We start from the raw sequence: 13762 nt of genomic DNA, 5'->3' as shown, positions 1-13762 counted from the left end.
AAGTGTAATGTACCAACACCACAGTTCCCTATCCACAATCAAGCCCCATAGACCTTTCCATGACCTACCCCAGCCATTTCACATGCTCTAGCAGTCCAATGACAACATGTCAACCCCTGAATACCACATCATTCCAATTCACTCTCTCCCATGCATGCCTTCCACGCTCCTGCATATTCAGGCCCCAATCTCTCAAAATCTTTTTCACTTCATCCTCCATTCTCTAATTTGGTCTACCCCTTCTACTTGTTCCCTTAACTTCTAACACATACATCTTCTTTGTTAATTTAACTCTCCTCACGCATTCTCTCCATACGTCCAAACTATTTCAGCACACCCTATTCAACTCTCTCAACACTCATTTTATTGCCACAGCTCTTTATTACCCGCTCATTACTTATTCGATCAAACCATCTCACACAAGCCTTCAAACATTTCATATTCAACACATCCACCCTCATCCGCACATCCATTATTCATAGCCCATGCCTTGCATCTATATAACATGTTGGGGAATACTATACACACACATGAAGTACTTCTAACACAAACCAACATCCCTTTTCCCAGAGGCCACACAAGCATAATCAAAAAACTACTCAGAAATCAGCCAAAACTAACCACACCCCTAAACAGGAAAGCCACGAAAAAAAAAAAAAAGAAATCCTACAGTGTTCATGATGGCGTGCGATACTTCAGTGTTTGTTTGTTTTTAGTTTACTGACTGACGCAAGTGTAGCAGTGTTCTACATTGTTATCCTGCACTTGTCTTTCCAAGGAATTAGTTTTCCTTTTCAGTTTGTTTTCTTGAAAAGAAATGATACGGAAAAAGACTGGTAAGTAAACAATATTGTTCAGGATCTTCTGCTGAAGTTCTCTGTCATTTTCAGGGAAAAAAAAAAATTGCGACAGAAATACTAATATGAAATTTCACCCTCTTGCTCCCGGTTGTATATTTCTGACTATCTCTGGGTATCAGTCTACAGCATGGGAAAGAGAAAACACATCTACTTGAAGTAGTACAAAATAAAACCTGGGTCCTCATAAAAGTCCAAACAAACCTGCTGTAGAAGATCCTGCTCCCGAGGCACCACCATAAGCTGCAGTGTGGGTGGTGAGTGCTGGATGGTGGCCACGACCTCCTGGTAAGTGTGTGACCCCACACTCTCACCATTAACACTCACAACACGATCACCTGAAAAAATTGCACGATATGTAGTTTCAATTTACCTAAGTGTCAAAGTCTCCGATCTCTCAAACCTCAGGAAGCCTAAGCAAGTCAGTATCTAACATGAGAATAAAACATAATATTGTGAAGGGTTCCTCGGCATTCTTCAGTAATAAAAAAACTGAGAACGCGAGTAAAGCATAATGTAAAAACATATGCCGGATCTCTTGACTAGTTCTGTAACAAACTCAACCCCTTACTTAATTCCTTAAACCATGGAACTCCTCATCTTTATTATACTATACATCATATTTCCCTGCATTAATACAAATAAATCATATTCTACAATCCCAGGAACTAGCCCTTCAGATAATTATATGCTCAACAGAATCATTAAAAAAAAGACTGTATCAAGCAGTTCACCCAATCCCCTTCCTGACAAGTCCTTGCATATCAAACCGTCTGAGAAATAATAACCGTGCAGGTCCTGTTTTCAAGACTAACTTCCGATTAAATGAATTTAATACGGTATGCGTGCATGCTGACGCAGACCATGATTTTCGGAATGAAAACCTCTGAAACCATGCACATAATATTTATGCCTAATCATTCCAATGTGGTAATATGATTCTAAAAGTGAAGCATCTTAAGAGAACTCGCTTGAAATCCGCCAACCTTGGGTATAAGCGTTGTGTCGAAGGGGGGATGACCCGGAATCCGTACGGTATCCTAAGTTACATTCCACAATCTAAACAATAAGACTCTTCTCAGAAATGAAAGGGTGTACTACACAACCAGAACTTACTTTAAAGGTATAACCGATAATCGATTTAATTACAGAACATTAGTTCAACAATGAATAACCGTGAAATGTCAAAATTCAAAGTCAACCAATTTTCTGAACAAACTATACCACGAGACAGGTCTATTTTGCCTCGGTCCTTCCTCCTCACAGTGACGGGTAAAGCTGAGTGATCTGCTACTATTGTAACAGCTTTTACGATAAATAATCTACTAATCAAGCTCCATAACTAGGTGCTTGTTTGTAAGGGGCTCACTAAAAGAGAGAGCGGAGGAGACCGTGACTTGCCGAAAATGCTGACGCCTGATATCTCTTAATTTTGAATATATCTGTCTTCGGTCCCCTCTACAGTAGACTTTGGATTAGTCTTGATCCGTTACGGACGTCATATCCATTAATTGTATGCATCCCCGAAGCTCTCTCTCTCTCTCTCTCTCTCTCTCTCTCTCTCTCTCTCTCTCTCTCTCTCTCTCTCTCTCTCTCTCTACACATATGAAAACAACTTACCATCGTAACCCGATAATCGAACCCCCAACCATCTGTATGGCAGTTAGTTAGCCTAATCGGTGGGCCATTATGAGCTTCAAACATCATCCTCCCTGATTCACGGATCTCACTGGTGCGTCACGCATCCTTTACGGGGTGGAAATACCGCTGCTCAAGCTCTTGGCAAGGAGGGAAGGCTTCTTAAAGCGACCCTTAAGGCATTACGGTAATGTGCAATATATCTCAACCATGAAATATGTACACATGATGTCTGAAGTAAACTATTTACCATTATACCCCGAAAATTGAACCTCGGACCATTTGATACATTGAGTGGTAGCCAGGTAACCTAACCCTCAGACCATGGTGAGCTTAAAACATCTCAATGTGGCCTGAGGGGTTTAGGCCACCTGGCTGCCAAACAGATGGTCTGGGGTTCTATTCCCGGGTTATAGTGGAAAGTAGATTAGATCATACATCACGTGTGCTTAGGAGTCGATTAAAAAGCCTTCCTTCCTTGTACAGTGCGTGTACGGCAGTATTTCCACCTCTTAAACAATGTGTGAGGCATCAGCGAGATCCGTGAATCAGCGAATAGTTAGGAAAGGAGGAAATGCTGTTTTAAGCTAATCGTGCCCTGAGGGTTAGGCTGCCTCAAAGATGGTCCGGGGTTCGATTCTTGGGATACAGTGGTAAATAGTTTATAAATATATTCATTTTTTTTATTGCAAATGATATCGAACATTCTATCTACTTTCGAGATACAACTAATAAACAAATGCAAATACTTTATTAACGCCGTTATATAGATTCTCACAACTCCGAACACTAAACATATAACCTCACTCAAACTGGTTTAACTGGACTTGTTGGTTTCATCAACAAATGACTGCAAATGCCCGGTGAAGGAATTCACCAGATCACTGTTATACGCGATGTATAAACACCAAGGGTCGGCTTCGAACCCTGGGCAGGGCGTCCGGCTACCTCGGCCACACGGAGATTAATAGACACACACACTAGACTTCTTGTGTTTTAACGTGTGTCCCACTACGCCACTAAGGCCCATATAGTCGTGTAGGACACAAAGAAAACTTCACCAGGACCATGAGCCTTGCATGGGTCCGAGCCTTTAACAGTTTGGTCGTGTGAGCTGGAGAAATAGGCCGTAACTCTAGTCTCACTTCAAGGTATTGTAAATACAGGCCACCGGGTCTTCTGAGGGCTGTTTGTGGTGGCGGGGAAAGGTCAGAATCACAGACACTGATGCTGTAAGTTAAAAAGCAAACATAAGACAACGAATTACATACTATCATCGTTAAGCTGAATACGAAGACACAAAGTATGTCAGTTGTTGTGAACTTGAAGGGAGATAAACGTGAAGTCTATCCGACAGAGAGAAATTTAATTATCTCTATTAAATCTTCCGGAAATCACCGTCATTAAGGAGCAACTATATCATACAGATGGCTGAGGGTATGATTCACCCAACCCGTGATGATAATTATCAACTTTCATGTTTCGTATGTGTTCTGGATGATACCTATTTATCTAAAATAAACATTATATTTGCTTCATCCCAAATATGATTCTTAGTACAAAAGTAATTCCAACTCGATATCTATCAGATCTATTACAGTTGTCTGAATATCTTCGAGACATGACTTATATATACAGTCTGACTTGGTTCCAAACGTATCGACGCTGCCAATGCTTCTATAGCCCCTTTTCCCTTCCCTACCAGTTTGGAGTGAAGTAAAGTATAGAGAGTTTCAACCCAACGCTGCTGCCTAGTCTTCACGATGGCGATGGGTGTGAGATTTTGTACCCTAGAGGACCTGGAGCGATAAATACTGAACCTTTTGGTCATCAGAAAGTGGAAATAAAGGACAAAAAACTACTGAACATAATACAGTGTGACTAACCGATGCCTCGTTGGCAAAATAACCCTAAGGGATGACGGTACGACTCTACAGCACAACGGCATGACCCTCAGACATGGTATAGCGTGACCTTTAAGGGTCAGGTCAAAGATCACATCATCATACTCAAGGTTCGTGCCGTCGTGCTCAAATGGTTAACGAGCAAACAAGCGTTTCTTATATTTACCAACACGCTGGAGTCTCTCCAACCGGATGCTTACAGTGTCTGGTTAAGTGTACCGGTTCTGCCTCGACCCTTCCAAAACAGGTTCGATCTTAGACCTTCCAGTAATGTGCATGTGTTTAACTTTCGTGCACACGATCCAGTCCTCAGCAGAGATCTCCTATAACTAGATTTCCTTATAACTAAGGAAATCTAGACGTCTAGATTTCCGAAAAAAAAGGTTTAGTTTCTTTTGAAATTCCGTTCATTCACCCGTTTGAACAATACTATTCCCGCAGTGAACGAGAGCTTCAGTGACACCATCAGAATCTTTGGAAGTTGAGATCCATCCCACTAACTTCCTTGATGACGCCAAGATGGCGAGATGAAATACAGCTCCATCCACCGAGATCATTCCCAGATCTCTCAAGCTTTCACATCCGTGACTGAGTAAATCTAAAGTGTCTTGTATTAATTTCCGTTTCATACTTTTCTTTCCTCCACAGCGAAGTAGTATGACTTTTTTCGTTTAATATCTAGTCGTTTTAATTGTCACGAAGAAACCTGCACCGGCTAATGGTCTCAGACTTTCGCTATATACCGGGGGTCTGTAAGCTTCCGCCAAAGACCTGAAGCCCGAGCGAACTTTTCCACAGCACTTAAAAAAAATGCTAATACGAGCAAACGTCACTGGAACTGACGTAAAATATTTCATCTCTTTCTGACACTGATATTTTGAATTATATAAATGAAATATCCACTTTCCATATTCTGTAATTAGCCATTTTTTTCATTTAAAGAAGTAGGAATTCATTTTCGTACCTGTCAAGTTTTTTCCACTCTCAGCATTACGTTGCCATTCTGTTTATATTCAAAAACTGAACTTTTGCCCTTTAGATGAGGATGTTATTGTACCTGATTTGAATTAATCAGTGATTTCACTTACAAGAAGTTTCTGGGATAACCTTTAGCATCGTAAAATGCTGATCGACCTGCCTCAGGTGGACAGGGGGACGGAGGGATCTTGACATAACCCTTTGAACACAGCGTTATGACTTAACAGTTAAACGTCAGTTCAATATACTCGAAAGTCGTGACTTTGTGCTGAGAGTTTGAGGAATGATATAACTGTCTTTTGAGTAATCAAATAGGTTAATGTAACACGAGTTCTTCCTCTCGACTTCTTGACGCACAAATCACCCCCACATTTTGTGTCTTGATTGCCGCGGGGTACAATGCCTCGAGCGGCCGGACGCCGGGCTCATGCCCAGGTTATCGTACAGTGCGAATACAGATCCTAAATGGTGGAAGAATCATGAAGTCTATTAAAGCTGCTAAATGAATAAATGTACTGGTAGGCTCAGAGGCAGAGTGTATGGAACCCCTCAAGTTACAATGTCCCCTCAATATCTGTCACGTCAAGATCAGCCTGTGGTAGAGTTCGCAGCGTTCACAGTCAAACAGCTTGCGACCGACCACAAAACCTTCACTATTAAACGCTGTAGGTCAGGACAGATCCTTATAACGCTGCATCACCCCGAGTCACTAAACAGTGACGTGCTGGGAGTAAATTATTACTAATTCGTATCCCTGCCATGTCTACGTTCAATTCGTCAGTCTGTCGGGCGCCCACGTCTCCCCTAAATCTGTGATACAATCAAGAGACCTGACACGTCACGTATGGCTCACAGCGCATCATAAATACCTGCAACAATTCTTAACTAAGACATTTGTGATTTCCATTACTCTCAGTGCATATTATGATATGCATGACATGATTACCTTACTCCGTGAAATTAACTTCTTATTCGAATAATTACATAATTATGATTAATTTATTCCATGGCATTACTTTCTAAATCAAAATCATTATATTTTATCTTGAAATGTAGCATCAATGAACATTTCTACACTAAAAATTCTTCCTCACTTGTGCAAAAACTGAACAATATATCATTTCTTAGTGAAGACTGTGCAAGATGATAACATCCCCTTAAACCTTATGCTAGATCATCATAATAAAACTATTTTTTAATAAACCTCGTAACGTCATGTTTGAGGTGTTAAAGAACTCAGAATTTCGTTTCCAAATTGCACTAGATTCCACAGTATTATGAACTGGGACATTACTTTATCAGCTACATGAGGGTGGATTAGGAAAATCACTATAATACCCTTAAATTTTGAACTCTACGTTACTGACTGCGAACTGAAGATTTTGTGTAAGTGTCAACACTACTTCCACGGTAGAGAACAGACAAGAAATAACCCAAATACGTAATGCCCACACAGATGTATGTTAAATTTCTTATATCTATTTAAGGATATTGTATTCTGAAGTTCTGTATAACGAATGACCAAAAGCCACAGGAAATATAGTGTGAGAGAAGTTGGTCTTAACAGTGAGACACGTAGCTAATTCACGTCAACTGGTAATGAACTCATGACTACATCTACATGGACTTTTTTTAACAGTCACTAGGGAGCCGTAAGACTTAGGGACAATTCTGCAACATGTCCCACATTCACAGTGTCCAAGGTCTTAACTACTGGGAACGACTGAAAACAGAGGCTGGACTCTCCTGAACGCATCAGGGATAGGTATATTACATTCTACACTCAGGAAACCCTGAACTGCATGAGTCTCACGTTACACTGCATAACAGTTCCCTACTGACATGACAAGCATGGATGACTCTGTAATGTATTACCACTAGAAGCAAAACATGATACAGGCTCAAGAGGAGACGTCTGGATTGAACATGCAGCGTCTAAAACTATATTAAACAAACAGCCAAGAGCCATCAGACACCACAGGATGTACAAGGGGAAAGTTAGAATAGTCCTGGAGAAGTTATCCATGACGTGTACCAGACCAGCTAGGATGTGGTGGATACGGAGGCGACGGACAGTATATAAAAAATATGAAGATTTTTTTGGGACAAGTTTAAACAAACCCAGCAAGAAATGGTACACCTTCTTTATTACTAAGATACTTGAAATTCTAAGATTCTATCCACTTTTTGCATCAAGTTGGTAAACTTACAACATGAAAGCATGTTACCTTAAGTAACAAACCAACTTTGCAATAACTTATGTCATTAATTATCTGTACAATGGAGTCTGACCAACAGAATTGTGACCCCTGTAAACCTATTCCGCTACCGCTCACAAGATGAGCAAGGCCGGCACAGTACAATAGCCGTTAACAGAGGCACAAAACAAATCAACGGAGGACTCCGAATCGCAGCTTCGAACAGTCTAATCTAGCAAAACAACACTACAGCTTGTTCTAGGAGATAATTGTTGCGGGTAAGACCTAAAAATTGTTAAACGACAGTAGGGCCCTTAAGAGTGATGATCTGACCTTTGACCTGACCCTTAGAGGTCACGTAATCACACACATGGGTCGTAAAGTTGCGTTAAGCTTCAATTGTAAACACACATGCGAACGTATCATTAAAATCTTTGCCATGTCTTCGATGCCGTGAACTGGATTACAACTTTCAGTTATTAATGGACCAAGTGACTGAGTATTGGCTCTCTCAATGTTAAAATATCCATAAAACGCCTTCGTGTTTCTTTTGCTATTCTCAGCAATATACGCTTCATACTGAACGCTTACTTTGACGTATGAGTTTCAGTTTCTCTACGCAAACGTTCATGATTTGCTGTATCATGCTGGGTATTGGTCTTCTTGGAGTTTCTTATGTGCTGCTTTCTAAAACAACAGACACTTCTTTATGTCATCGTTCCACTATTTTGGCTCATCCAAGTACGTATCGCATTCATCTATAAAATCATCCCAAGTTTACCTGTCAAGAACAATGCAAAGATTTTTAAAACATACAATTCTAAAATTTGGTATCTTTCGTGACTCTCATGTTGACCAGCATTACAGGCAATGTTGAAAGTTTACTCAAAAGTAATTCTCTGGTGATTACTTAAACCAAGATGTTCACCGACTTCAACATTTTTGTCGAGGTCCACAATGGGTCTGGCAGGACAACACGAAGGCTTTCAATAAGCCACCAATGTTGGCGACCGACAAGCTACAACAATGGGTCCGGTAAGCCACCAAAGAAGGGGTGGTCCGGCAGGCCAAGCACGACACCTTCGGTTAGGCCACCACGATGGTGTTCGGCAAGGCTATCGCGAAGCCTAGTCCCGGCAGGCCACCACACGAGTATGCAATTCTGGTTATAGGGTTTAAAAGCCATCAACTGCCAAAGATCATTAAGTTAGTACTGGCGCCATACGTCAAAACATGTCCGTACAAAAACTTTGTATCTCTGGCCGGGAGGAAGTGCGTGCGTGGTGGCAGAAGGCGAGGCTCCCACCCTTCCCTCTCCAGCCTTTACATTTAAACTCGCGGGAAGGTATGTCTAATGACCGCTTTGCCAGGTCACAAATATAATATTTTGTCATGTAAAGTCTGACGTATGGTGCGGATTCTCTCTTAATGATCGTTTAGCTGACAGTCACTACATCATATATATACCTCGCAAACGCGGGAGACAGCGACAAAGTATAAAAATATATATATATATATATATATATATATATATATATATATATATATATATATATATATATATATATATATATATAGGGGTAAGCAATCATTAGTGAAGGTCCAGTCACAGAAAATTCCTAGGTGATAAAGATTCAGCTGAAAAGCTTATCTAATATAACGAAATAAAAAAAAAAGAGAGAACGTATTATGGTTTTACTTCGGGCTGATGAAGGCAGTCGAAATAACTGGAAACATTAGTTGGTCAGTACAAGAGATAATCTTATGATGTGCTACCAATTACAGACGTAAAGTAAAAGAAAACATTTTTCTTTGAGTTATAGAGCAAAGAGAGGATAGTCTTGCCATACACACCACAGCTCGCAAGCGGTCCGGACCCAAACCGTGGTCGGTCAATTGAACAGTCCTGATATATATATATATATATATATATATATATATATATATATATATATATATATATATATATATATATGCGCGGAAAATCTCATAAATTCTCTGTACACGACCCAGCAACGCTTTGGTATAATGACGTGACCTTTGGTTTGACACACAAGGATCGACCATCCCGCTCAACCAGGTCGTAGCGTCGCTCTCAGGTCGAACTTGACAGCTCAAGGGTCGAAGCCTCGTACTCAAGGGCTGTGCCGTAGTCCTCAAGTATCGCATCGTCGTCCTTAACGTTCGTAACGTCGCGCTCAAGGATCGTAACGTCGCGCTCAAGGATCGTAACGTCGCGCTCAAGGATCGTACCGTCGTGCTCAAGGATCGTATCGTCGTGGTCGATGAACGTACGGCCGTCCTCATGAGGCGCTTCGTACCGTCGTGCATCCCGGGTTGTACCGCAGGGATGAAAGTCTCGGTGATAAAGCACAGGGCACGAGCCGTAACTGAACTCTTCCAGCCAAGCAACAAACGAGCGTTAAGTCATGACAGTGTTGCTCTAGTGCTTTACATGTCTATCATGCCCACCATTTGTGTGTTTGTTCTCTCTTCAACTTGCAACGGTCTCTCTCTCTCTCTCTCTCTCTCTCTCTCTCTCTCTCTCTCTCTCTCTCTCTCTCTCTCTCTCTCTCTCTCTCGTGACTGCCTCTTAATCTCTGCCAACTTTCACATCCTTTAACTTTCACTCAAACCTCTCTCTCTCTCTCTCTCTCTCTCTCTCTCTCTCTCTCTCTCTCTCTCTCTCTCTCACACCAACGACATTATCGATGCATGGAATAAGCTCCCAGAATATGTGGTTCAGAGCAAAAATCTTTAATATCTTGAAAATCAGGCTTGAACATCCATTCACTTTCGCTCTCCGGTACTGAATAATTCATTTAATGTCATCATAACGTAGTGGTAATATCATGCTACCTTCTCAACCAATGATATCTCCCTGGCCATGTTGCGGTGTCACACTAACAATGATCAACCCATGTCACCTGCTTTGAGAGAGTAATTAAGAAATACTGTATCATTCTTCAACACCAGAAATAACAAAGGCATAGTAAGTCGAGAGAGAGGCTGGAGCTCAAGTTTATCCTTACTGTTGTCCTTTTAACAGTAAGTGAAGGGATGCATGACATATTCGTGTTCATTCTTCCTTATGAATTTCCTATACAAGAATTCCTTCGGGCTTATTAATCCTGCAAGGTATTCTTTCAACTTGTGTCTCTGCTGGCGTGGTGCCGGAGGGAGAGGAGGGTGGGTGGGTGGGGAGAGAGCCTTTGCTTTGCTTTCCTTTTCTTCTACTGCTTACAAGGGCGTGTTTTTTTTTTTTTTTCTATTAGCGTTAAGGCCACACTACCCAGCTTGGACCCTGGGTCTGTGTAACTCACTCTCTCTCTCTCTCTCTCTCTCTCTCTCTCTCTCTCTCTCTCTCTCTCTCTCTCTCTCTCTCTCTCTCTCTCGCTAATGTTTAACACTCATGACACATGACACCCCCGGACCCTCTCACTCCAGTCATCTAGCAAGTCTCTTTCGTTTGGTACTCATGACACATGACACTGGGCCCTCCCTCCAGTCTCACAGCATGTCTCTCTCGTCTGCCTGACACTCATCACATGACATCGCCTCCTCTCTCTCTCTCTCTCTCTCTCTCTCTCTCTCTCTCTCTCTCTCTCTCTCTCTCTCTCCACTCCCTGTCACGCCTGACCCCCATCCACTCCCGACACCTGACACGACCTTCCTGGCCACTCCGGTGGCTCCAGCCCCTCCTGACCCACTGACACCCACAAGTACTCACTAAACAGGTACCCCTCCAACCCCCAGTGTTTACCTACAAGTTCTGCACCAGCTGACAGAGGTCAGCACCCGCCAGGCCGGCCACCAGTCTTGACCTCTTCACTGGCATTCAACACACAAAACATACGGAATATTTTTTTTTGGGGGGGGAAATTTCCTGGAATATAAACACCCGAGATGTGAATCACTCAACTGAAAACTGAAACACAACAATACGACCCTTGGGTATATCATGGCCGGGCCTTTGACATGAACCTACGACCCTTGGGTATATCATGGCTGGGCCTTTGACCTGAACCTACGACCCTTGGGTACATCATGGCCGGGCCTTAGACCTGGATCTTAAGAGTCAGGTCAAATGTCAGGCCGGCATCAAGGAGTTGTAAGTCTCTATTAACGATTCATTGTCCAGCTGGAGGACCAGGGACCAAGAGAGATATAAAAGCAGTAAGACACGTTGGTAGAATCCGGCCTGAGTCAGCCAATGAGAGACTCGCTGGCCACGTCCATCAAGCCATCACACACACACACACACACACACACACACACACACACACACACACACACACACGATTTACGATATCCATTCATAAGTCTGTAGAGCGAATACGTAAATGGAAGAAAGCAATGCCTCCCGAGTGACAGAGGTCAACTGCTAACTATAAATAGGTCAACGGAACGAAGGCGAGCACCTTGTCCGAGGCTGGATGTAAGTCATCTGTTCCAAATACGGAAGGTATATCCACTCCCTGCTAAGGCAGTAAGTGTTGTGATAAAAATCTTACGATCAAATGGACAGAACTCGAGAAACTTTCATTTTGTACTGCTACGAAAATACGATATATCCCCAAAAGTCATCAGTACATGGCGTTTCATTATTAAAATGTACACTTTGTAGGTACTTGTCTAATGCACTCTTGATCGTCTCTCTACAGCGGATCCAATGCTCTTTCTGATGGTGGCTGGCAAGGTGTTGAGGAGTCTTGGGACGCCCAGATGTATAAGGTCTTCTCTCTCTTTTTGGATAAGATACAAGTGACGAAACAACGAAACTCTAGTTGCTACATTTCGATCGCTGGATAGGATGAACTGACTAAACAGGGTGATTGCTGAACATGGTGTTAATTAAGGTCGTTGGAAAAAAAAAAATAAATGGCCGGCCACTTGTTACCTCCACCGTGTTACTAGTGGCCTAAACAACACAAGGTGTTGCTGTATAATCTCTGGACCAAAAGACCCACCGCAGGAACCGGAGAAGTTCGCAAAAGTATTCGAACTCAAGAGGTCGAGGAAGATAGGCAGTCGAGGGGGGAGCATGCTAGCGGGTCATGGAGCACACCCAGGATGGTTTGTCTCGACCAGGGATATTCAATTACTTTTGGAGTAGGATCGGATTATGAAACTCAAATTAATGGAAGGTCCATACATTTATCTTACTTCCATTTTTTCTCTCAACATTTCATTCATTATTGCAATTGATCACATGCTTCATTTACCTAATCAATATATGTTGGTGACGATAAAAAATCTATTTACGTAAAAATTTCGTAAGCACTTAAATAAGTAAATAATTTCATCGATTTATTCTAATTCTTCTGAGTCTGTCAAAGGGCCAATGAAAAACCACTTACGGGCCGGATCTGGCCCGCAGGCCGCCAACTGAATATGAATAGCCCTGATCTAGAGTCTAGACGCATCCCTAAAACGTTCTATTCTCTTTTTCTCTCATTCAGGACATAAGCGTTCTAGGTTGTGTCCGAATCTTTGGCTACAGTGTTTATACAACTCACATGAGTACCATCTCCAGTTAGGCCAAAGCGCCAACAGTACCTCTACTGCCAAGCCGTGCTCGAAACATTGCATCATCTTATTACTTTCTCCATATACATGTTCTACTTTGCACGCTTCATTGAGGTGAAAATGTTTCTACATGTGTTTATCTGACCTCGTATACTTGTTCAAAGAGTATTGTTCATTCCTTTCTAGATACAGTTTAGAGGCTTGTGACTGACAACTCAATGCAAGTTTGGCTAAAGCATCACCTCTGTCATGCTCATGGAAGCATACATGAGAGGGAATACATAACCATTCAAATCCTTTGACTATTAATGTTTGAATAGTTGTTTCTGGCTTCGTAGACTAATATGTTACATTCTGATCTCATAGAGATAATTAAACTATCTGTGGCAGTGATTTCTACCAGCTCTAGAGCGATAAGTATGGCAGATAATTGAGTTTGTAGGGTAGATGCACAACAACTGAGTTTGTAGGGTAGATGCACAACATTTGAGTTTGTAGGGTAGATGCACAACAATTGAGTTTGTAGGGTAGATGCACAACAATTGAGTTTGCAGGGTAGATGCACAACAACTGAGTTTGTAGGGTAGATGCACAACAACTGAGTCTGCAGGGTAGATGCACAACAACTGAGTTTGCAGGGTAGATGCACAACATTTGA

The 13762-nt window shown here is 41.9% G+C and overlaps 1 protein-coding gene across 6 annotated transcripts in view; it reads right to left on the bottom strand.

Annotated features, from left to right (window-relative positions):
- Nucleotides 1-13762, bottom strand: part of LOC139766419 (rho GTPase-activating protein 21-A-like) — an 842055-nt gene that overhangs the window by 265299 nt on the left and 562994 nt on the right. For all 6 annotated transcript variants that reach the window (XM_071695368.1, XM_071695121.1, XM_071695281.1 and 3 more), the window contains one exon: nt 1062-1195. In XM_071695368.1, coding sequence (XP_071551469.1) covers nt 1062-1097 — 36 coding nt within the window. In that variant the 5' untranslated portion in view covers nt 1098-1195. The remainder of the gene's footprint in view (nt 1-1061; nt 1196-13762) is intronic.

The sequence above is a fragment of the Panulirus ornatus genome, chromosome 1 (genome assembly GCF_036320965.1).
Source record: "Panulirus ornatus isolate Po-2019 chromosome 1, ASM3632096v1, whole genome shotgun sequence".
Classification (NCBI taxonomy): Eukaryota; Metazoa; Arthropoda; class Malacostraca; order Decapoda; family Palinuridae; genus Panulirus; species Panulirus ornatus.
This window is presented reverse-complemented; position numbering and strand designations above follow the sequence as displayed.